The sequence below is a fragment of the Rhincodon typus genome, chromosome 10, assembly GCF_021869965.1.
Source record: "Rhincodon typus isolate 14 chromosome 10, sRhiTyp1.1, whole genome shotgun sequence".
NCBI classification, from domain to species: Eukaryota; Metazoa; Chordata; class Chondrichthyes; order Orectolobiformes; family Rhincodontidae; genus Rhincodon; species Rhincodon typus.
The window spans coordinates 9,707,845-9,733,965 of NC_063341.1; the positions used below are offsets into that span (position 1 = coordinate 9,707,845).

At 41.8% G+C, this 26,121-nt stretch overlaps 1 protein-coding gene across 1 annotated transcript in view; it reads left to right on the plus strand.

Annotated features, from left to right (window-relative positions):
* Nucleotides 1-19,126, plus strand: part of LOC109935099 (BMP/retinoic acid-inducible neural-specific protein 3-like) — a 103,901-nt gene extending 84,775 nt beyond the window's left edge. The window contains exons 5-6 of the mRNA XM_048602029.1: nucleotides 11,205-11,441; nucleotides 18,873-19,126. Coding sequence (XP_048457986.1) covers nucleotides 11,205-11,441; nucleotides 18,873-19,126 — 491 coding nt within the window. The remainder of the gene's footprint in view (nucleotides 1-11,204; nucleotides 11,442-18,872) is intronic.
* The last annotated feature ends 6,995 nt before the right edge of the window (nucleotides 19,127-26,121 follow it).

Genomic DNA, 26,121 nt, shown 5'->3' on the forward strand with positions numbered 1-26,121 from the left:
CTATCCTCACTGATTGTGGTCTCTGGGTCAGAAAGCTGAGGATCCAATTATAGAGAGTGGAGCCAGTCCAAGGTCACGCAGTTTTGAGATCAGTCTGGAGGGGATAATGGTGTTGAAGGCAGACCTGTGGTCAACAAGTAGGAATGGTTCAGTATGGTTTACAAGGTTTGTGTTAAATATCAGTTAATTGTATTAAATGCTGTTTTTAATGTCAACAAGTTAATGGTGGATTAAAATAGGGAAAGCAAGAATTTTGCGTAAATAAACTAAAAGTTGCCTTCAAAAGAAATTGGAAAAATACAATGCAGTAATACAAATACAGATACACGCAGCACCCCACAATACACCATGATTTCTATAATGCAATGTGCATCACCTTATACAAAGTGCTGCATGATATAAAATACAATGCTAAGAGAAGATGCCATATAATACATTTAGTATGGCGAAGAAGTACAACTATTGTAGATGTCAAATACACAGCAGGATAATGAACTGGAGGCATGTGACCAGTGATGTGCCACAAGGATTGGTGCTGGGTTCACTGTTTTTTGTCATTTATATAAATGATTTGTGTGTGAATATAGGAGGTATAGTTAGTAAGTTTGCAGATGATACCAAAATTGGTGTTGTAGTGGTCAGTGAAGAAGTTTATCTCAGAATATAATGGGATCTTGATCAGATGGGCCAATGCATCAAGGAGTGGCAGATGGAGTTCAATTTAGGTAAATGTGAGGTGTTGCATTTTGGTAGGGCAAACCAAGGCAGGACTTACACAGTTAATGGTAGAGCCCTGAGGAGTGTTGTCGAACAAAGAAATCTAGGGTTGCAAATGCATAGTTCCTTGGAAGTTGAGTCACAGGTAGACAGGGTGGTGAAGAAGGTGTTTGGTACACTTGTCTTCATTAGTCAGTGCTTTGAGTATGGGAGGTGAGGTGTCATTTTGCGGCTGTACAGGAGATTGGTGAGGCCACTTTTGGAATACTGCATTCAATTCTGGTCTCTGGGCTATAAGAAAGATGTTGTTAAATTTGAAAGGGCTCAGAAAAAATTTACAAAGATGTTGCTGGGTTTGGAGGGTTTGAGTAATAGGGAGATGCTAAATAGGCCCGGGCTATTTTCCCAAGGTCTTCTTCCCAGGGTGGGGGAGTCCAAAAATAGAGAACATGGGTTTAAGGTGAGAGGGGAAGGACTTAAAAGGGACCTGAGGGCAAATATTTGATGCAGAGGGTGGTGTGTGCATGGAATGAGCTGCCAGAGGAGGTGGTGGAGGTAGCTACAATTACATTTAAAAGACATCTGGATAGGTACATGAATTGGAAGTGTTTAGAGGGATATGGGCCAAATGCTAGCAAATGGGACTAGATTTGGTTTAGGATATCTGGTCAACATGGACGGGTTGCACCGAAGGGTCTGCTTCTGCGCTATGTAACTCAATGACTCTATAATTACTGGTTACAAATGTAATAGCACCTAATGTACACAGAACATCTGACAGTTATATAAGTTGGGCAGTTCCCTGTTATGTCTTTCTATAAATCAAAGTCACCTTTATTTATGCAGTGAAAAATCAATTGAGCTTCTGCAGGAACAGTTATTGATATTTTACATTTTGTCACAGCTACTTTTCGAGAGGAATGCTCACCATGAACTAGAGAGTGTGACAGGGATTTGTGTGGTACACACAGATATTTGCTTATGAAAAATATTTTGTGGAGTCTGAAATTATACCATGCAGTCACAATAACCAACACATGAATTTATCCATGTGCTATTTTCCTGTCCACCTTTATAACCCATTTTGGTGAATTCATGAAGCTTTGTAAGCATAATGAGTGGAAGAATGCCATGGAAATCAATCTATTAATTTAATCATTCAAGATCATTTCAATAATTTCAATACAGCCAGAGAAAAGGTTCTTTCCTTAAGGTCTTAATGTTAACAACGACAGCGTACATTTATAGAGCATTTTCAACATAAAAGGGTTCAAGGACCTTCACAGAAGCATTACAAAGGAAGATCAGTCACAAGCAATATAAGGTGATCATAGGCCTGCTGACTAAAAGCTTGGTCTAAAAGGTAGGTAGGTAATAAGAAGCTTCTTAAACAAAAGCTCGAGAGATTTAGGGAGGGAATTCCAGAGCTTGGGCAGCTGAAGACAGCTGCCAATGGTAAGGTGATTAAATTTAGGGGTATTCAGAAGATCAGAATTATAAGTGCAAATACCTTAGAGGGTAGAGGAGATTACAGTGATAGAGAAGAGTGAGACCGTGGTGGGATCTAAAAATCAAGGGAAGAATTTTAAAGTCAAGCTATTGATTGACTGAAAGGCAACAGAGTGAGTGAAATGGGACTATGTGCAATTGAGGGCATGCAGCTAAGTTTTGGATTACTTCAGGTTTACAAAAGGTAGAAGAACATTGATGACTGGTCAGGAATGTGTGGGAATAGTCATTAAAAGTAATAATGCACTGGATGGGGGTTTCAGCTACAATTGAGTTGAAGCAAGATTGAAGATCAGCAATGTTCCGTAGGTGCAAAAATGTGTTCTTGGTGATGGCACGGACACCCGAAGGCTGAAACTCATCTCAGGGCCAACAGTGACACCAAGGTTGCAAACAGTCAGGTTCAGTCTGCCAGAGGCAGGGATGGAGCCAGTTGCTGAGTAATAGAGTTTACAGCAGGTACTGCGTCACTTAGACACCTCAAACATTTCCAAATACAAACCAGTTTTAAAAAAATCTAGTCAATGCAGGAAATGATCATTGATTGGATTTAAATTCCTGTTCCATTCTGTTTGGTTACAATTTTGGCAATCACACTAATAGCCCTATCAAAATATTTTTTCTTGCAAAGACAAAGAGTATTAAAAGTTTAAACTAATATTGTTACAAGGATGCAAAGAACTTGATAGTACTCCGCGCATGTATCCATATTTACTGCAAGCATGTATCCTTGCTCTTCATCCCTTCATACATGCATTGCTGCAGTACTTTTTTTCAAAGTACTTTATCAAGTACAGTACTGAGTTGTTTAATTTGTTTTACTAAACCAATGAGGGGAGGTGTGGGGTGAAAAAATGACCACTGGACAGCTTTTGCTGGAACCTGCATTTGATTTGTCCATTGAAAACCTAAAAAAAATTTTGTTATTTTTGTTCTGATTAAGAATCTGTCAATTACGAAGGAGACATGTTTCTAATGAATCAGAGTGGGTTAATTACTTGTAAAATATTGCACGTGCACTGGAGGATTCAATTTGAAGATCCCAAACTTGCTCCAATTCTGAACGTACTGCTCTGAACAAAATCTGGGTCGGACGTTCAATTTGATATTTAACAAAGTGTTAAATTATCTTGCCTGACTAACCGAGGGGACGACTTTATAAGGCAAAAGGAGGAATTCAGTTCTGTATAGACAAATGGATAGCGTTATCAAATAAAACTCAGCAAAATGTCCTTTCTTTTTGGATGGGCCCTTGATCAATCTCAAAAATAACTTCCTGACTTCCTGATGATTAAGGTGCATAAAATAAGAGTTTTGGATAATACAAGAGAGTCAGATGGTATAGCAAAGAATGTAAAGACCTTAGAATTACAATGCATCTATGTAAATATATAAAGTGTGGTGAATAAGATTGGTGAGCTACAAGCATGAAAAGCCAATGTAGAAATATAATGTAGTGACTACAATGGAAAGAAGGCTTATAAATGGCAAAACTTAGTACTTAGCAAAGAATATGAAGTATTCAAAAAAGATAGAAGTCACATGACACCAGGTTATAGTCCAACAGGTTTATTTGAAATCACACGCTTTTGAAGCGCTGCTCCTTCATCAGGTGAAAGAGGACAAATGAAGATGGGGTGACAGGATCTATTAAAGAAGACATTGGGATTAGTAAGAAGCGATGTCATGGAAGGGGCAAGGACAGAATACATTTGTTCAGAGTTGAGATGCAAATGGAGTGTGATCCCAGTAGTTTGGGTATTCTAGAAGGTTCCAAATGGTGAGAGAAAGAATGCGGAACATATTTAAAATGGAAATCAGAGATGTGAAAGTGGTATGGAATGGTGTTTTTGAGGGCTGCGATTGCTCAAATATTGATTGGGATAATGTTAGCTTTTAGGGCAAGGAAGTGTGTTGGGGGGTGAATTTCTGAAATGTGTTCAGGAGAACCACCTCAATCAGAATGTTGTCAGCCCATCTTGAAAGGAAGTGTCAGCTACCACAAGCCAGTTACTTTAACATCAATAATAAAACAATAATCAGCAGCTACATGGAGAGGTTTGAATTAATTAAGAATCATTAAAAAGCAGATCATGTCTGATTACTTAAAATTTTTGATGAAATGACAGAGAAGGGTGATGAAAGGAAAGCTTTGGAGGTTGTCAATATGGTTTTCAAGGAGATATTTGACAAAATAGCACAGAAAAGACTTGATGGCAAAGTTGGAACTCACGGGACAAGTGTGTTAGTGTTCTATTGGATTAAAAATGGACTGAGTCTTGGTAGACAGTTGTCTCTCACAACGGAAGATTGGAGGCATTGGTGTTCCACCACACTCAGAGCTCAGATCATGGCTTTTTTTTTTGCTGTGTATAAATGACTTGCATTTTAGAACACACAGAGGATTTTTCAAAATTTGCCGATGATACCAGTTTGTAAGGAATGGCAAACAGTGAGGACAATATGAATCATCTGCATAATAATATAGGCTATCAGCATGGATAGACAAGTGGCAAATGGAATTTCATATGGTGATCCTTTTTGACAGAAGGGATAGAGAGAGACAACACAGACTTAATACACAGTTGTAAATAATGAGCAGGAACTGAAGGGATTGTTGGTATGCACATATCAACCTTTGAAGGGGGTAGGACATATTGAGATAAATGTTATCAAAGCATGTGGGAACTTGGGCTTCATAAATAGAGGCACTGAGTACAAGGGTCGAGAGGTTACGCTGAACCTTTATCAAGCTCTGGTTAGGCCCAGTGAGAGGTGAACACCACATTTTAGGGAGGGTGTGAGGGTCCTTGAGAAGGTGCAGAAGAAATTTAACAAAATGGCTTCAGCAATGGAGGAGAATTAAGTAGAAAATTAGATTAGAGAAACTGGGGTTATTTTCCCTGGTACGGAGGACATGAAGGGAAGATTTGATAAACATTTACAAGATTATGACAGATTTAGATAACTCAAAGAGAAGCTGCCCAATTAGTTGATAGTACAAGGATTGGGGATTAAGGTTTTCAGCAAAAGAAAATGCAGGGGGACAGGCAAAGAGGAACATCTTAATACGACAAGTGGAAATGATCTTTGCTGATCGTGAAGGTGGTGGAAATAGATACGGTAGAGTAATGGTTTAACAGTATGAGCTTATTTGATCATGATATAATGATGATGTCACATCGTATGACCAAGGGGGCACTTTGAGTTAGTGTAGATTGATGTCTGTAAGTCGTGTTACTATGCATACAAAGGTTGCGGTAAAATGTACCTTGGCTACTGCAGAATCATTGAAGAGAAATAAGATTCTCCCCATGACACCAGCATGAATACAGAATACAGTTGTCGCAAGATGGCAACACATGAAACTGTGAAGTGCTATACTGAAGAACCCAAAAGCAGCCAGAACTAAAAGAAAGGCTATTGCTGTGGAAATCCACAGTAAAAAAAAAATTTTGTACAATTGAAGGAAAGAACAGAAGACGTCTTTGAATGACCAGCGTAAGCCTTTGCATTCTGGGTCTGGGGAAAGGATCTCAAATTAGCAGCAGAGCAGAAGAGTTTTGAGCAGGCAAAAAAATGGCTGCATCCCTACCGCTATGGGAGCCATTCCTGGGATTAGGCTTGCAGCTGGCACACGTGGGATAACGGAGAAAACTTTGCCTGGTATCGAATAGTCTTGGGGTTGCATTAAAAAGACCAGGACAATTGGGTCAGTTGTCTCATAGCTAAATCAGGGGTGGTTGAAAGCTAACCTCCTCACAATGAATTCCTGAAAGCCGTATGTCACGGTCTGAAAAGATTCAATCAACATTCAACTTGGATTTAATAAATGGAGGTAGACACCGTGGGAATCTATTCATTCCTTCGTCGGTGACCTTCCCAGATTGCCAGCAATTGTGCATCTTGAGATTTAAGGTGAAAACTAATGTGCAACTGCACAGTTGGTATGATGAGGACAGTGTCAAATTTTTACAGTCCAAGAAGGGCCTAATACTGATGCAGTTTGTTCGACAATCCGAGGTCTGGAAGTTAATCCGGTGTATAATGCATGGTGATACTGAAGCTCTGCGCAAGACTCGAATGAAGTTAGTCCAGTAGGTAGTCCCATGAGCAGAAAGCATATCTAAGCAAAAACCCAGCAAAAGTATGGACAGCATGCTAACAACCATGTTCAAATGCTTCAGATACAACAGAACAAGGCACAGATTTGCTCCTGCGTAAGAAAGATTATTGCCCAGCAGGTGGAGCTGAATGCTGTAGTCATAGTAAACATGGTCATTTCAAGAAATGCTGCCACTCTAAACATGCAAGTGAAGAAAATAAACAGCAAACAAATACATCCAAAAAGTGGGACGGTCAAATAAGTTAGACATTTTGAGAAAAATCAATTATCCAGGCAGTAAATACTGGTTGTTAAATCTTACCAAGTTTAAGTAGGGCACTGGTGCAGGCATTAGTATTTTGTGTTACAAATTAAAATGATTAAAACAGATCAAATGGTAACCCTTTTCACTCAAGTTACAGGTATTAGTAGGGACAATGTTGAAATTCAAAGATCACATCATGGCAAGTTAAACATATAAAGCTCAAGTAATAACTGAACTATTTTATATCTTTCAGACACTTCACTTCTCAACAGGTTAGTATGTTTAAGATTAAAGCTGATCATTAAAACAGATGAAATTGCTACGGAAGATAGTGATACAGAATCTAGAGAAGAATCTCCTAAGTTACATTCAGGCATGGGAAGGCTAAGAATGTGTATGCCACATAACATTGCGGCCAATCACAATATCAATTTTATGTTTTCTCTCCAAGGAGGTGAAGGCAGAAATGCAGCAATAAGAGGCAATTTCACTAGTCACAATCCCATTAAGTTTGAGAGGGATCACATGGAAGAGTTAGTTTTGATCACTATCTATATGTAGTGTGATACAAATAAAACTTGTGTTAAAATACAATAGATTATTGCAGAATCATTAAAGAGAAAAAGCACCCTTCCCAACTCACCCCCACACCAGAATGCAAATATGAAGAACAAAACAGAAACAATCAATAATTTTCAAAAGGATGAAAGACAATACAGCTGTGGGGATTGAGCAGGGAATGGAACTGACTGGATTTCTTCATGGTCAGTGGGCTTGGACTCAATGGGCCGATTGGCCTCCTGATTCTATGACCGCTGTTCTTCATGGGTTTAATGTGAATTGGCATTGTTTTTCTCCCATTTGTAAGAAGGTCTTTCTGCATTTGCCTGTAGTTTAAGCTCTGAGGTTGTGTCCTGGTGCAGAATCAGTCTAATTAACTGTTTGCACAAGTCCTGGGCGTGTATTTGGTCCAGTCTTGTATTCCCCTTTCTTTTCCAGTCCCTTGTGCTGAGTTGAATTGTTGAAAACTGTTGCCTGCCTTTAGGTTTGTTAGGCAGCTGGCCAAAGTTTCTTTCCAGGTTTCAGCACCTACGTTGTATCAACACAATGTGGGCTGCCGCTGTGTGTCATTTGAGCGTGGTATCCTTTTCTTCGGTTCTGTGTAACTCTGCCAGAGACCAGTTCTGTATGATGCCAGTTTGTGTGTTTTCTCGACAGGGGATGCCACAGCAAGACAATGTTGAATCTTCACTCAGTATATCTTGATAACAAGCTTCGGGAGCTTTGAAATGCAATGTATCGATTTAGTTTGAAGTCAATTGATGAAAATGCTATTTCAGTAATAACACTCCTGGGAATGATTGCACTCAAACCATTATCTGAAACTGGCAACAGTGCATCATGTCAAAGGACGTTTTGGGATAACGAAGACACTGCTAAGCCAAACTTGTTCTGCTTGCTTGTTAGGTGCCTTGACTTCCTTTCATGAAGAATGAAATTTTACAATATTCCTAAAACTACCACCTCCATTAATCCTCCCTCCTTTCCAGATTTAGTCCAAGCCCACCCCACACACACTCTCTCTTGCACGCGCACACACACACACACAATTCAGAGTAGGTTAAACCAGTTCTCTTGATTCTGAACCTCCCACCTCAAGCCGCACCTCCATCTCCTACCGACCAACCTCATCCCGCCCCCTTGACCTGTCCGTCCTCCCTGGACTGACCTATCCCCTTCCTAACTCCCTACTTACACTCACCTTTACTGGCTCCATCCCCGCCTCTTCGACCTGTTTGTTTCCTCTTCACCTATCCTCTCCTCTATCCCTCTTCTATCCGCCTCCCACTCTCTCCCTATTTATTTCAGAACCCCCTTCCCCTCCCCCTTTTCTGATGAAGGGTCTAGGCCCGAAATGTCAACCTCTCTGCTCCTATGATGCTGCTTGGCCTGCTGTGTTCATCCAACCCTGCACCTTTTTCCCAGGAAGTTCACCCACTTCCCATCCTTAAAATTAAGCTCAGCATCTCTTTATTCAAGCCATGTCCCTCCCTCTTTTACATGAGTAATGTGGGCTTTTATCCTTCCAGTATTAGACCAGACACCCTCCTGTCTCTAAAAGTGAACCAAACAGCTGAGTGATCACCAAAATAAGTACAATAGCCCTGATACCAGTGCAACATCAACCAGAGCCTCAAACTATGTACCTTGCCAATCAGCTTCTATTCATTCAACCCAAACATATGCCATCAAATATTTTTCAACTGTCAGCATTTTATAGTCATCACCACCCCTCCCCTCCAATTCAATTGTATCTTTGCAGATGAAATATTAGCACAGTAACAGAAAGAAAGAACTTGCATTCGTATGTCACCATTCATGACGTGTCAATTGCTTTAGAGCCTATGGACCACTTTTCATAGAATCCCTACAGTGTGGAAGCAGGCCATTCTGACTCTCCATCCCACCCAAAACCGTAAATCTGCATTTCCCATGGCTAAGCTACCTAGTTTGCACATCCCTGGGCAATTTAGCATGACCAATCCATGTAACTGCACATCTTTGGACTGTGTGAGGAAACCAAAGCACCCAGTGGAAACCGCATCCCCACCCCCACCCCCACCCCCACAGACACAGAGTAGAATGATAAAGCTCCAGACAGACAGTTGCCCAAGTGTGGAATTGAACCCAGGCCCCGAAAGCTATGAGGCAGCCGTAATAACCACTGAGCCACTGTGCCCCCGCCTTTTGCCATATGTGTCTACGCAACAGCCAATTTGAACACAACAATGGGGTAATTTGCAATCAGGCAATTGGAGAATATTCCAATAGAAAACTATGTAATGAGGTCTGGATCTGAGTGGTCCCAGTGGAATCCAAGCTGAGTAATGGTGAATATGTGTGAGTTGATAGCACAACGGTTAATTTCTTCCTTCAATTTGTTGATAATTAAGAGTAGACTGATAGCATGGTAATTGGCTAGACTGAATTTGTCCTGTATTTTCTCAGCAGGATTTCATTGGGTGATTCCCTGTTATGGTTGGATAATGCCGGTGTTATAGTTATACTTGGACAGCTTGGCTAGGAACATTGCTATTTCTGGAACACAATGTATTGACTCTGCAGCATTGATGTTATCAGGACCATAGACTTTGCTCAATCCATTGCATACTGGCATTTCCCATGCAGTGAATAGAGTTTGCTGAAGTCTGGCATCTGTGATGCAGGGGACCTCAGGAGGAGGCTGAGATTGATCAAGCGATCTAAAGGTGGTTGCAATTGTTCCCTGTCTGTTATTTTGTGATGGCTTTTGAATAACCATAGAATCCCTACAGTGTGGAAACAAGTCCACACCAACCCTCGGAGCATCCCACCCAGACCCATCCCCCTATAACCCACCCAAGTTACACATCCCTGAACACGAGGAGCAATTTAGCATTGCCAATCCACCTAGCCTGCATATCTTTGGACTGTGGGAGGAAACTGGAGCACCCAGAGGAAACCCACGCAGACACAGGGAGAATGTGCAAACTCCACACAGACAGTTGCCTGAGGGTGGAATCGAACCCAGGTTCCTGGTGCTATAAGGCAGCAGTGCTAACTCACTGAGCAACTGTGCCGCCCTTTCTATTACTGCAACAGGAATGTCCTCCAATTAATTGTTTAATTATCCAGCATCATTTTTGAAACATGGATAGAACTTTTGATTATGGAATTAATTAGCCTTAGCAATGCTGATTGAAGGAGAAATATTGGCCAGGGCTCTGGGACAACCTCTCTTGCCACTTTTCCAATGGTACCAGGCCAAAATAAACACCTCCCTGAGAGGGAAATGAGGGTTTAGTGAATCAGAAAGACAACTGATATTGCAGCGCTGCTTCAAACAAACACTGAATGCAACTCTGCAAAGATATGTTTTGAAACCTGGTATCTTGGTGTGGTTATGAATTGACTTAGTGGAAGCAGATTTACAGGATTCACAGATTTTGTTGAATTTCTGGCTGCAGTTGATGTATTCTGTGAATCAGGGTTATCTCACATAGGTGAGATGAACAGTCAATCCTTGCAGATACATCTAAAGATACTGTTCCAAAGACATTACCTGCTTTGCCTCTGGGACGTAAGCCACTGGCAGCCTCCATTTATTCATGCCACAGAGATTGTCGAGGTTCATACTGGGATAGATCTTCACAGACATATGCACCCATTGATCAATTATACTGGGGCGTAGTTCCGATGGTGCTGTCACCTCTCAGTGACTCAAGGTATATAAGGCTCCACAGACAATGACAGCCTGCTGGTAGCTGCCCCAAGGTTCTATACAAGAGTTCAGTCCCCCATTCCTATACTCCACTGAATTTCATATATGGGCATCCTCACTAAGCTCACTGCAGTGTCAGAACAGGGGCATGACTTTTCTTTCCTCACTCCCACCTCATCACCTGCTCAGTCTTACGAAAGCCATTTTTAGCATTCCAGATCCCATCCAAGCTGAGGTGAGCTAACCTTGGCGCTGCATTCATTGCCGAGCTTTGGAGAGAAAATGGTTCTAGTTTTATTCCCATTTGTGCATGTGAGTCTAACTTTACACTGTCCTTGTTATTCCAGGCCTACAGAACATTCTGCCTGGGCATTTACGGGAACGGTTTGTCGAAGCTGCTCTCAGTTACATTGCCTGTAACTCGGAGGGCAGCTTCATCTGCAAGAACCATGACTGCTGGTGCCAGTGCACACCCAAATACCCAGAGTGTAATTGTCCTTACATGGATATCCAAGCCTTGGAGGACAGTCTGCTGTGGATAACAGACACCTGGACCAACTACAACAAAGAGTTTGAAGTGACGGGTGAGCTGGAACATTTCTTTCTCCTTTTAAATGGCTTGCAATTTGCCTTTGCATGAACCCAATTTGAGGGCAGTGCAAGGGGAAATGTACAACATTTGACAATAGTTGTGGTACAAATTAATTGTGCCTGCCTTCATCGTCATACTACGCGAAGGTGAATAGCATTGCATTCAAGCTTTGATTGCTGTCATTCATGAAGTTCTCTACAGTCCCAATCCTGCAACTTGACTGATACCAGAGGCCACACTCTTTGAGAATATTTAACGAGCATCATTCCTACTCCGATGCTGCTCGATATCATGTTGTTTTTTGGAGAATGAGCCTTGAGCCAAGTATTAATTAGGGCTTTGCAGTTTAAAGAGTTAATCAAATTAGAATTGGGTACAGATTCAAGTAAGGTTAAAATATAGTAAGTAGGATTTCAAGATGCAGGAGCGAGAACAAGGGAGACTATTGCTTAATACTGAAGAGCCAATGAATTGAACTCCTGCTCCTCAATGTGTGCACTCCAGGCAGACTGAATTGCTGCTCCAAAATTGGTATCAATAACACAAACCTGATTTAAAACAAATGTCTTGGATTTCTGCTGTCTCCATGTCTGGTCACTTCACCCCACTGATGTCCACAGCACAGGGACATGACATGTTCTCAGTCAAGTGTTCAACCTCAATATATTGTAGCCAATGATGGTTAGGACAGGGATAGGTTTTGTGAAAGCCAGTTACAGCACCGCATATTATTCCAAGGATTCTATCTGCCTGGTAAATGAACATAACAGACTTCAGAAAAGAATAATGGATTGTGAGAATTCTCGTGACGCGGAAGATACTCTTCAGCTCCCTGACTTATTATATCAATCACTCTAGCGATCCAGGGCTCTTGTAGCAAATTTGAGATGCTTGTTAAAAGAGCATCTCACCATTGGAGTATCTAATCCTGCTTGATTGAATATCTGGAAGGTTTTTTACGTGGCCTCCTGTCTCCAAACACTCCATTCAGTCACATGACCCTTTATCTCAGCTCTATTACATTTATGACCAACAAATAAAAAAAAATTCAAAGTAAGTTAATGAAAAATAATTTGTTTTCATGTTCTTGTATGATTTTCCTCGCAATCTCGCTCACAGTGATCAGAAGGATTAAATATTCATTGCAAGACATGCTGGGATAATCCTGGATTGTTGACTTGTCCAATATTTACAGAAACTTTAATCTTTACCACTCTTTGGCTTGTTTCAGTAATAAAAATAAATAAAACATATTCTAATGGTTTAACTATGACAGCGCATCTGATGACACTGTTTAACCTTTGAAAGAATTTGCAGGGTCTGGTCATAAAATGGAGGTTGACCGATGTCAGTTTGGATAAAGAGATTTAAGCTTGAGTTGTATGTAAAGAGATAACTCTCCGGTCCAAAAGTCTGGCAAGTTGAATAAACACACCGTCTTTGTGAGGCCCCCAAAGTAACATAGAATTTACACGAAAAAAAAAATGCGTTGCTATTTGATTTTGTAAAGAGCTTGGATGGTCACATTCTGTCCATCAGTAATTTTTAAATAGGACAAGGGCAGTTTGCATCAATGTGGTGGGACAGTTGAGAGTGATGACTCTATATTACTGGTAATGCAAACTGTCAGTTGATTCCATTTATCATGGAGATGGGGCTTTTATTGCTACACGCATGATGATTATTAAACACTATCTCAAAATTTGACATTGAATTCCTCTGATGTGGAAATGGTTTTGAAAATTAATAAATGCCTCCTCGTACATGTTGGTGATGTGAGGTGTCATGAGACATAGGTCAAAAATTTGGTCATGCCCCCAAAACAGGAATGGAACCGCAATGCGTGACTAACCGGGTGAGCATCATTTTCTCCTGAAAAATGAAGGCGGAATGGTGACCTAATTGATGTCATTTAAATTAAGAAACGTTGTGATGGGGCATTTCCCTCTTGTAAGGAAAAGAATAAAATGAGGCCATTAATGTAAGATAGTCACCACAGAATCCAATACAGAATTCAGAAGTAACCTCTTCATCCAAATAGAGGTGTGAATGTGGAATCTGGGGGCTGGGGGAGATGATTGAATGATTGAAATGAATAATCTAGGTGCATTTCAAGAGAAGCTAAACAAGCATAAGAGAGAGAAGATAGATTAAAAATGGGAGGAGTTTAAGTGTAACATGAATACTGGTTTGGACTGGTTGGGCTCAATGGCCTGTTTCTGTGCCATATTATTACTTTTAACCAACCCGTTCAGAGGTGCATCTCCGGAGCAGATGGGACTTGAGTCTTCGAGCTCAGAGACAGAGACACTACTGCTTTACCACAAAAGCCATCATCTGTGCCATCGATATCAATTGCCACATAGCCTACACCTGCTACTTCTGATGCAGGCAGGACACAAAGTGCTCCCCATTGATGTTCAATGATGGCTATATGCAGCCAGTGCTAAAACAATATTTGTCTGATGGAAGTTTGCAGTAGGGTCTCAGGTTCATGTCACAGAAGCGTCATTTTCTGCTAAGTCAACACTGCTTAAAGCCAAGTGAAAACAGAAAAGTGCTGGAACTTCTCAGCAGGTCTGGCAGCATTCACAGAGGGCAAAACAGAATCAAAATTCCCAGTTGAATGAGACTTCTTCTGATGACAGTTTTTTTTCCGGGAAATCTTAACTCTTTTTCTCCCTCCACAGATACTGCCAGACTTGTTGCACTTTCTGTTGTCATTTCAGATGCATAGCATCCAGAGATTTTCCTTTACTACTTAAAGCCAGCCTGCAGTTATTAAAGAGGAGGTGTAATCCAACTGGACTAGCTACAGAAACTAATTATGGAAGAGAAAAATGCGAGTGAGATGAGTGCAAAATTTTAGCAGAACAGCAAGTATTCTCTATGGTTCTTTGATGCTATGTTGCATATTGGTTGAGAGGAGGAGAAAGATTGATGGTAAGGCAGAACTCCCTTCTGACCAATTCTGAGAAGACAGTGGAAGCAGCTATCTATGGCACATGAAGCTCAATGTCCTCAGTTGAATTGTTAAGATTAGTGAAGCCATCTTGAAATGCACTGCCTCATTTGGTGCGCCACTAGCTCTGTGCACTGCTCAAAGCACCACACTTCAATAACCTTGATCAGTCAGAGACCCACCAAAGATTCGCACCTCAACATTACACTCCTCAAGCTTTTCACACCCACATTCCATGGCTCACATACGTTGCTGGGTATTTGAAGACGGCAATCACATTGACTAAACAGTTTCCATCACGTTCACTGGCACTCTTCCCTCTCCCTTGCAGGACAAAGTGGCAAACGACTGGAGGAAGAAACACCATCGCATGCTTTCATACTCATGGTCAGCGGCTCAAATAATGACATTGCACATACTCTGGAGGATAGGTTAGAGATGCGATCTGCACATGGTGAACAGGGAACAAGGGTAACATAGGGCTGGAAGAGGAGGGAACACACAATTGATTTATTGATGATTTTGCGTGGATGAAGGGTCATTAATTGGCCGGGTTAGAATGCTCCTGCTATTTGTGGACAGGATAAACCTGAACAATTGAGTTGGAAAGATGCAATATTGTAGATGTACTGAAACAGCTTGGTTTAGGGCATGCTTGCTCTAGGGCACAAGTCTTCACACTAAAGCTGGGACATTATCAGTTCCATAGCCTTTGCTATACCCGGTGCCTTCAACATGAAATGAATTAAACTGGTTGAAGAGTAGCATCAGTGAAGGTGGGTTCCACGGGTTTTTGCCTGACTAATCTATGGAACAGCTTGACTACAAGTGCTTAGATTTTTGTGAGGAGTACTTTAAGGGTCAAATGGGCAGAGTGTATCTATGTCACTTCCAGGTGATCTGTCCCATTGTTCAATACAAGCACAGGGCGAGCTAGGCCTTTTCATAGACTAGTTATGAAGCAACAATGTTGTAATGGATCTGGAGTCACACATAGAACAGATCAGATAAGGGCAGTAGATTCATTTCCCATAGGAACATGAGTGAAACAAATGTATTCCTTTTTTTTTAATCAACACTCTATTAGTTTCATGATCATCATGATTAACACTGGTTTCTTTTACCAGATTGCTCAATTAATTGAATCAATTAGTTATGGTGGGATTTTAGCTTGTATCACCAGACTATTAGTCCAGACTTCTGGATTTCTATCACAGATATATTATCGCTCAGATATCTTTCTGTATCCAGCTGGCTTGCAAAATAGAGCCTCAGTGACCTCCATTACGCAAGAGCGAATGATAAACTGGACAGTAGTTCAAAAGTCACCTACTGGCTTGAAAAGATTTAGCCTCTTAAATTTTTATCACCATAGACACTTTTTCATCCACTGTTAATGCAGTCCTGCTCTGAGGCTTGTTATGGACTAGATCAAACCCCGTAAAATATTCAAAAGATAGTCTAGACCCTAATTTTTAAAATTATTTTTCAGGATAAATGTAAGGTGTGACATTCCAGACGCAATTTGATTGGTCAAACTACTGGATTGAAAGCAAAATATACTTTATTCATCCACTGTTGTTAAAATAGAACAAAAGAAAGAAGGAATTGCGACAACTTAACTTTTTTAAGAAAACTTAACAGAATTAGAAATACAGTAACTATTACTAATTAACTGTTACAATATAGCAACATCCCATAAACACACCCTTGGCAAAAGGCAAATTCAGAAAATAGATTGTCTCACATGCAACTCCCCGAGCAGGCAGAGAATGTCAGCTTTTGGTTGTAACCGAGAGAAGGCGAAAAAAATGCTTCCACCACTTCAAGACGCCAATAGCAACTGCTGTTGAATGCTAAACCTAAAACCTGTAGCTGTAGCTGGGAGTCCGACCACACCCATTTATTCTATTGTTCCACCTTTAAAAAAAACACCCAAGGCTTCACAAGTTGTATATCTTCTCATAGGCTGATCAGCACATGTCCCCTAGCATCTCTCTAACAGAAACCAGGACAAATCACACCTCTTAAAGCAACAGTTTTGTGACAAGCTACAGCTGTGGTTGCAGCTGGTGGCAGATTTCAGTGAAGACATCCTTAGCGAAAATGAAACGCACCATTACTCACTGAGATTCAAGTCTGAGAATTGTTCCCTAATTACTGCGGATGGATAGGAGTATTTTACTGAGGAGTCTTGTCCCTGTCCTCCCTCTTTAGGTCACCTCTGCTCATTCTCATAGGAGAGCTGTCGTCCAAGGGAGGAGAAGTGGTTTGTGTACCACTGCATTGATGTCTGGGAGCAAGTGGTTCAAGCAGAATTCTTGAAGTTAAGGCAAAGTCCCTCAGCAGATGTTGCACAACCAAACACATTCACAATTAAAGTAACAGCCAGTAGACATCAAGCAGCAACTAACCTGAAAGTGGTTGATGATCCGTTTAAGTAGCTCTGGTGGGTGTCCCTCCTGACATCAAATGGGTACCCATCTGTAAGATTTAAAAAGGACCATAGCAGGAATGTTTAACTCAAATTTGTAAATTCTGTTTCATGCTGACAGACATCACCATCCCTCAATTTTGTACATTTCTGACAAATGCTCACAGCTTGCAGGCTAACACATTTACTGAAATATTATCCACCGCAACTTGCACCAGATGTCTGTGTGCAGAATGTGGAAACGATTTCAGAGCTAAAACAGCACCCCTAGCACCGACAAAAGCCAACTTTAAGCAGCTAAATTTTTTGGCCATAATTGTTATTGCTATGTTGTACATTTTGTCTGTTCATGCTCATCAAAATTTATATTTCTATTTTTCATAAAAAAAGTTCAGCAAACCTGTTGGAATTTTCATGTCATCGATAAACCACTACTATAGCAGAACGATCATGGACAAAAATGATCTTTTAAGACATATACTGATCACTTCTCCTGGGAGTATAACATTCTCAGCCTGAAGCCTCGCAATTTTGTTAATTACTCTTCCCTTTAATTTCTTTGACTTTCAGAATGAGCCAATTTGCATCCTTGCCAAAAAGCAGAAGCAGTTTATACTTAAACCAGTTACAATTTACAGGCTTTGAAATCCTGATGTTGCAACATTTTTCAAATTATCTGGATAAATGCATAATCTATTTCATTTTAGCTTTAGTCTTTATACTATGGAAGGCCACACACATTACTTAAGTTAATATTATCCTGTGACTGTATATCAAAAGACTCTTGTACATTACCGGAGCTATGCTCTGTCCGCAATTTCCATGAAGTCAGATTTGCCCTTCAAACAGACTGAGAATCATTTGAATGTCCAACATCGGTGCTATATTTCATTCCTTGAGCCCTCTGTTCCATCAACTACATGAGCATTCTCCTCCTATGTGTAAGAGCAGTAAAGATTGAGTCTAAAGTTGTTCTTAGAAATTTTAATCCTGCTATACACTCACTTTGCAATCATAGCATATACAGTTGAAAAAAAAAGTCAGAATCTTCACTGATGTTGTGCCTCACATGTCTGTGGCATATACCACTGTGCAATCAGTTTTTACGTTACATTGATCAATGTTTTGGATCTTCTCGGTTAAATGCAACGTTGAGACGATTATTTACCTATTGCTACAATTTTTTATCTTAAATAACCAAACCATTCCCATAAATCAATTGATAGACCTCTGCAATCACCTTCCCCCACTCTAATGCCCTTTCCTCCCAGTTGTCAACTTTTCCATTGCCAGGTCGAATCCCTGTTTTTCTCCCTCCCATTCATTGCCCACTTCCTCCCACTCCCCAGCAGTCTTTCTCTCCCTTTCCTGGCATTGATCTTTCCCCCAGCCATCGACTGTCGATCCCATCCATCTCCCTTTCACCCAAGCATCCCCATTCCACCCTCTCCCCAAGCACTCTGGTTCCTCCCTCAGCCACCTCCATTCCTCCTGTCTCTCATCCCTCCTTGGTCAGTTTCCCTTCTCTTCCATCCATAATTTCTCTCAGAGCCACTTCCTTCATCCTGGTCATGTCCTTCTTCTTACCATGACTTATCCCCTGCTGTTACTTCTGAGTGCTACATATTGTAAATAGAAACTCCTATTCATGCAGGAATATTTTGGTGGCTGTCAGGATATTTGGAAGGTAGAGGGGACCACTCTCTGAGATTTTTCATCAACGAGTGCTAACATGTGAATTGTTCCCCAGCATGCTTCTGAACTGAGTCACCACGACTCTCTAAGTTTCATATTTGCAAATATTTGGTGATCTGCAGAGTCTTTCCTTCCAAAATTGATTCACCAGTTGGTTTCTTTTGGCTCAACACTCAAAAAAAAGTGTTCCCAATTTTTATTTTGGGAAAGAGTATGGACACCTGTATATTTGCTGATGGAATGGATGTTCTTTTGCAGAGTGGACATTGTCTCTCCTCGGACTCTTTTTTTGCTATTTGTGTAATCTGTGTTCTGTCTGACCCTCCACGCAGATGAGTTCAAGATTTTCCTGAAGAAGTTGCCAACTGAGTATTTCCTGAACTCTTCGACTCTACTGCAGCTGTGGACTATGGACTTCAGTCTCCAGCATCGCTATGAGCAGCTGGAGGCCAGCTTAAAGGGTCTCTTCAACAAGGCACAGAAGACCGTCCGCAAACTCTTCAGCCTAAGTAAGCGCTGCCAGAAACAACCGAAATTCGTCCTTCCCAGAGAAAGGTACAGGATATTCACACACAACAACATCTAGTCATTAAAATTATCTTCCATTTGAGACCTGAATGACAAGGCTTGGCACTGCAGTGTGATTGGTTTAATACATGGCAAGGCCATTGGGTGATGTAGGGAAATGAACATTTTTTTTAAAGGGTTATGATACTGCAAGATATATTTAAGCTCAAAGGTATTTGTCACTTTCATAGTTATCACTGTACCTTAATTCCTATCATTGACGACAATCACAAATATACAATAATGATGAGTAGATTGGGCCTATACTCGCTGGAACACAGAGAAATGAGAGGTGACCTTATTGAAAAATATAACATTCTTAGAAAACTTGACAGGGTAGATGCGGTCAGGTTTACTTTGTCTTGTAGGAGAGTGGAGAAACAGGGGACATCATCTCAGGGTAAGGGGTCCCCACATTTAATACAGATGAGAAGAAATTTCTTTTCCCAGAGAGGAGTGAATCCTTGGAATTTTTTACCATAGAGACCTATTGAGGCCAGGTATTTAAGCATATTCAAGGCTGAAGTAGATGGATTTTTAATCAGTAAGAAAATCAAAGAAAAGGTAGGAAAGTGGAGTTGAGGATTATCAGGTCAAGCATGATCTCGTTGAATGGTGAAACAGTCTCAATGGGCTGAACACCCTACTTCAGCTTCTGGGTCTTCTGGTCTCAACTATCATTAACAATAGTTACATACATACCTGATGAAATACAGCCAACAAATTCAATACATCACAGATTTTAAGCTTGAGGGGATGGGTTTCCTAAGCCTTGTCAAACACTAAATATCTATTCTAACAGCCTTCTGTAAACCTTTTGTTCACTCAGGCTAGGTAAGAATCCATATGTTTCACGGTAGTTTCTGATCTAATTAGCAAGATTTTAACAAAGATTGCACCCCATAACGTAGCTTATACATTTTAACAGCAGGAGATAGTGGTATGATGGTAGTGTCACTGGGGTGGGTAATTCAGAGACCATTATTCTAAGGGCATGGGTTCAATTCCACCACAACAGCAATTAAATTCAAATTCAATTCATAAAATCCAGAATTAAAAGCTCATCAAGCTACAGCTAACGAAGTTTGTGGCCTTGTTGAAAGTAATCAATGCTGAAAGAAATTAATACAAATTCCTGGCTAGCATTAATGAGCATATGGAAAGGGCAAATAAAGTTCAGCACGTTGAAACGTGAGGAAATATATTTTGTTCTGAAAAATAGGATGGTCACATCATTTGAAAGGTGCAAGTCTTGGTGTCATAAAAGAAAAGAAGCGATAGGATTTTGAACTACAAATACATCAATCACTAAATGTTGTGCAAAAACCGAAATGTGCAATCCAAATGCTAAGTTTATTGATAGGGGATACAATTGAAAAGTTAGAGAAGCTAAGCTAATCCTATATTGAAACCCACTTACTCCACACTTGGAACACTGCATGTAGTTTTAATTGCTATATTACCCATAGAATATAGAGGCATTGAACAGGTTACAGAGACTATTTAACAGACGTGTGTGGGTATACATATCAGGAAAAGAAATGGACAGGTTGAATCTCTTTTTTTCCTGAGAAAAGGTGGTGTGGGTAACTTAATAAAGGTGTTTAAAATTATAAAAACAGTTTTTTGAAATCCTGGACACAGAGAGAATGTTTCATTTTGTGAGAAGAGCATAACAATGGGCTATCAGTGTAAAACAGTCCCCGAGCAATCCAATTATAGTCTTATTATAGAACAGAAGGTGGCAACTCAGCCCATCATGTCTGTGCCATCTCTCCAAATGAGCATCATGGACTGAGTGCCATTCTCTTGCCCTTTTCCCCATACATCAGCAAATTGTTTCTATTTAAATAATTATCCAGTGCCCTCTTGAATGCCCCAATTGAACCTAGCTCAAACACATTTCCAAGCAGTGCAATTCCTATCTTCCCCTCCCACAACTACTCCCCCGCTCATCATACCATGTCCAACCTTCACCCATCACATGCAATTGCCTTCCCCTCCCCACCCTCCTTCAGCCTCCTCAGGAATCCCGCAAAACCCTAGCCATGAACCTTGCTGCATATTCACCATTCCCCCAACCTTGAACTCTCTGAGGCCGAGCGGTCTGTCCTTAGTAAAGGGCTCATGTTTGCGCCCCTCCACCCCCACCTCAATGAGTTCAGTGCCCTCCACAACGTGGAATTCTTCTTCCCCGCCTCCACCTCCATGCCTCCTTCTTCGATAAAGATACCCAATCATCCTCTGGGGACCCCTACTCCCACCTCCAACCTTCCTCCTCCTCTTGGACACCCTCTGCCAGCCTCTTACCTGCTCTGGACCTCTTCATTGCTAACTGCTAATGCAACATTGACCATCTCAAGCTCTCCACCCCACCTCGTCCACTCCAACCTCTCCCCCTCCAAACGTGTAGCGCTCCACTCTCTCCACACCAATCCCTGTTTCACTATCAAATCTGCTGACAAAGGTGGGGTGGTAGTAGTCTGGAGGATGGACCTCTATATTGCAGAGGACGAATGCCATCTCTCTGACACCACGTCCTACCTCCCCCTTGACCTCAACCCCACCATGGCCCATCAAGCCACCATCTCCCACACTGTCCATGACCTCATTCCTTTCAGTGATGTCCCCTCCACTGCCTCCAGCCTTATAGCCTCCCAGCTCCGCACTGCCCGGTTCTACCTGCTCCCCAAGATCCACAAGCCCAACTACCCTGGCTGACCCATCGTCTTCACATTCTCCTGCCCCACCGAACTCATCTCTTCCTACCTTGACTCCATTCTCTCCCCCTTGGTACAGGCACTCCCACCTACATCCGGGACAAAAACCATACCCTCCACCTCTTTGGTAGCTTCCTGTTCCTTGGCCCCCAGCGCTTTATCTTTAACTTTACTATGGATATTCAATCCCTATACATTTCCATACCCCACAAGGACGGCCTATAGGCCCTTAATGTTTTCCTCGCCAGCAGACCCATCCAGTCCAAACCCCAAACCCCACCCCCACAACATCCCCCCCTGCCCCCCTCCGCCCCACCAGTACCCTCCTCCACCTCGCCAAACTAGCCCTCACCTTCAATAACGTTTCCTTCAATTCTTCCCACTTTATCCAAATCTAGGGGGTGGCCATGGGCACTCACATGGGCCCCAGCTACGCCTGCCTGTTTGTCGGTTATGTCAAACAGTCCCTCTTCAATACGTGCGCTGGTATAGTTCCCCAACTCTTCCACCCTTACATCGATGACTGCATCGGTGCTGCATCCTGCACCCAGGCTGAACTGGAGCAGTTCATCGACTTCGCTAACAACTTCCACCCTGCCCTCAAATTCACACGGTCTATCTCAGACACCTCCTTCCCCTTTCTTGACCTCTCCGTTTCCATTTCTGGTGATAGTTTACGGACCGACATTTACTATAAACCCACAGATTCCCATAGCTACCTAGACTACACCTCCTCCCACCCTGTATCCTGCAAAAACTCCATCCCGTTTTCCCAATTCCTCCGTCTACCCTCCCTTCCAGCCACCAACTGGATTCGTTCCTCCCATTCACCAAAAAGGTCACAGCTACCACCAGCGTCCACCTATCACCATCATTCCACCTCCACCCACACCCCCCAACCACCAGCGCCCCCCCCGCAACCCCCCCCCACCCCCACTTTATCTGCAGCTCCCCTGACCTACATTCAGTCCTGAGGAAGGGTAATACCCAAAACGTTGACTTCTCCTTTTCTCCAGATGCTGCCTGGCCTGCTGTGTTCTTCCAGCCATGTCTACCTTGGATTCCAACATCTGCAGCTTTTTTGTCTCAGTGCAATTCCTAACCTGAACCAGACAGTCATAGAATCATAGAGATGTACAGCATGGAAACAGACCCTTCAGTCCAACTCATCCATGCCGACCAGATATCCTAAATTAATCAAGTCTCATCTGCCAGCATTTGGCCCATATCCCTCTGAACCCTTCCTACTCATGTACCCATCCAGATGCCTTTTAAATGTTGCAATTGTTGCAAATGTTGCAATCATGATCCCAGCAAGAGTGATTGGAAAGTGCCCTCCAATATTCACCATCTCAGCTCGCCATCTCAGCTCACTTGGAAAGAACTGGTTCTGGGTGAGTTACTGCAGAATGGCTTAACACCTGAGGAACAATGCTCCAGGGAACAGTCAGCATCTTCAACACAGAAAATAAGATCACGGGAAAATGCTGTCAGAGTTGGCATTGTTGCTGAGTTCATAGTAATACATTGAATGTGCAACACATAAACCATACATTCGGCCCAAAATGTTTATGCTAGTGATGATACTCCCCACTAGCTTCCTCCCGCTTATCCTTCTCCAACCCTAGTAACATATCCTTCATGATCATGGTTATCACTAGCTTTTCCCTGATTACATCTATGCTACTCATCTCAATGGCTCTTGTGGTAGAAAATTTTATGTTCTCATCGCACTCTGGGTAAAGACATTTCTCCCGAATTCCTTTATTTTGTTTATTAGTGACATCTTAGGTAGCTGACCCTAGTTTTGGATTCTTTCACAAATGACATAGTGATAGAGTCCAAGAGCACAGAGACAGGCCCTTCAGCCCAAACTGGTCCATGCTGACCAAAATGTCCATCCACACTAACCCCATTTCCCAGGATTTGGCCAATATCCTTCTAAACCTTTCCTATCCAAGTCTTCATCCAAATGCCTTTTAAATGTTGTCAATGTACCCACCTCAACCACTTCCACTGGCAACTCATTCAATATGCGTACCCCACTCTGTGGAAAAAAGTTGCCCCTCAGGTTCCCATGTATTCTTTCACTTCTTGCCTTAAATTGATGCTCTCTAGTCCTTGATTTCCCAACCCTGGAAAAAAAGACAGAGTGCATTCACCCTATCCATGCCTCTCATGATCTTATTAACTTCTAAAACCCCACCCACCGCCCCTCCCCCACCAAGTCTCCAATACTCTAAAGAAAAAAGTCCTAGCTTGTCCAACCTCTCCATATAACTCAGCCCCTTGAGTCCTGTCAACATCCTTGTAATTTTTTTCTGCACTCTTTCCAGTTTAATAACATCCTTCCTATCGCAAGGTGACCAAAACTGAACATAATACTCTCGGTGCGGCCTCACCAACGTCCTGTACAACTGCAACATCATTTTCCAACTTCTATACTCAATGCCCAGATCGATGAAGGCCAGTATTCCAAAAGCCTTCTGCACTGCTCTGTCTACCTGTGCCTCCACTTTTAGAGAAGCATGCACCTGAACTCCAAGGTCCCTCTGTTTCACTACACTCCTTAAGACCCTACCATTCACCATAACACTCTTACCTTGATTTAACTTTCCAAAATGCAACACCTCACACTTATCTATATTAAACTATATTTGCCATTTCTCGGCCCACTTCTCTAACTGATCAAGATCCTGCTGCAATTTCTGATAACCTTCCTCACTCTCCACGATACCGCCTATTTTAGTGTCATCCGCAAACTTACTAATCACGTCTTGCACATTCTCATCCAAATTATTGATGTAGTAACAAAAAGCAATGGGCCCAGCACTGACCCCTGAGGCACACCATTAGTCACAGGCCTCCAGTCTGACAAGCATCCTTCCACTATTACCCTCTGCTTCCTACCATCAAACCAATCGTGTATCCAATTTGCCAGCTGTCCCTGGATTCCATGTGATCTAACCTTCCAGAGCAGCCTACCATGTGGAACCTTATCAAAGACCTTTCTGAAATCTATACAGACTATGACTACCGCCCTGCCCTCATCAACCTTCCTGGTCACTTCATCAAAGAACTCGAACAAATTTGTGAGACATGATCTCCCACGCACGAAGCCATGCTGATTACGCATAATCAACCCCTGTCTTTCCAAACGCATGTGTATCTTTTTCCTCAGAATCTTCTCAAGTAACTTACTTACCACAGAAGTTAAGCTTACTGGTCTATAATTCCCAGGTTTTTCTTTGCAGCCCTTCTTGAATAAAACATCTGCTGTAAGTCTGGGAAAGTAGGGAATGTATGTGAGAATAGGGAATGGTCATTGTTAAAACTATAGTCCAGGTAATGAAATGAGGAAATAACTCTCATCGTTACCAGAATGAATGTACAAAGACAGTATTCCCTGTAATCACTAACTTTCTCCTGTAAAAAGCCCTTCACAATTTAAAGAGCTCCATCAGGTGACTCCTATGTTTTCTCTTTTCAAGGGAAAACTGCCATAGGTTGTTTGGTTTTCCTGATACTTTTACCCTCTTGTAGTGTCATCATGATAAATCATTTTGCATTTACTTTAATGAAGTTTAAATTATAGAGAGCACAGCACTGTAGATATGTTGGAAGCAAGTTATTACTTCCAAGCAGCTATTATCCGCAGTTAGTGATGACATCAGACCCACCAAATACTCTTTTTGAAGGTTAGAAGCAAAGATTGAAGTGATACCACATGCTGATATTCTGTGCATTTTCAGAGGATTGTATCAGAAAGTGCTCTTGGTCAGATGTGAAACCTGTTTAGCTTGATATTTCCATCCATGGGCATGAAGATTTATTTGAACAGTCACTGATGCATTAAAAAGATCCCCATTCACCACCAGTGAACTACTTTTCATTGCCTAATTACTTGTTGGGCAGTAACAGTTGTTTTCTACTGTGTTGCATTTCACTAAAGATAAGTGATTCTGGCAACAAGAAACTGAACTGATTTAAGACATGCACTGTGAGGGCACCTAGATGAGGTCATCTGACATCAGTCTGTCCTCCCATGCCCTTCATTACCACTACTCTGAGATTAGCATGCTCTGTGGCCAACATTAGCCCTTCTGTGAGTTTTAAAGTTTAATCCTGTATTTTCAACACTGATGGAGAAATCACTGGCAGCAAGGAACCTGGAGCTGGTGTGATGGGAAACGTGTGCCAGTGGCAGATTGGCACCTATCACTTTTCAAACCAGCAGCACATCTCGCCAAGTAGGTATCTGTAGGCAAACACGGTACCAAGAGAGTCAGCCACT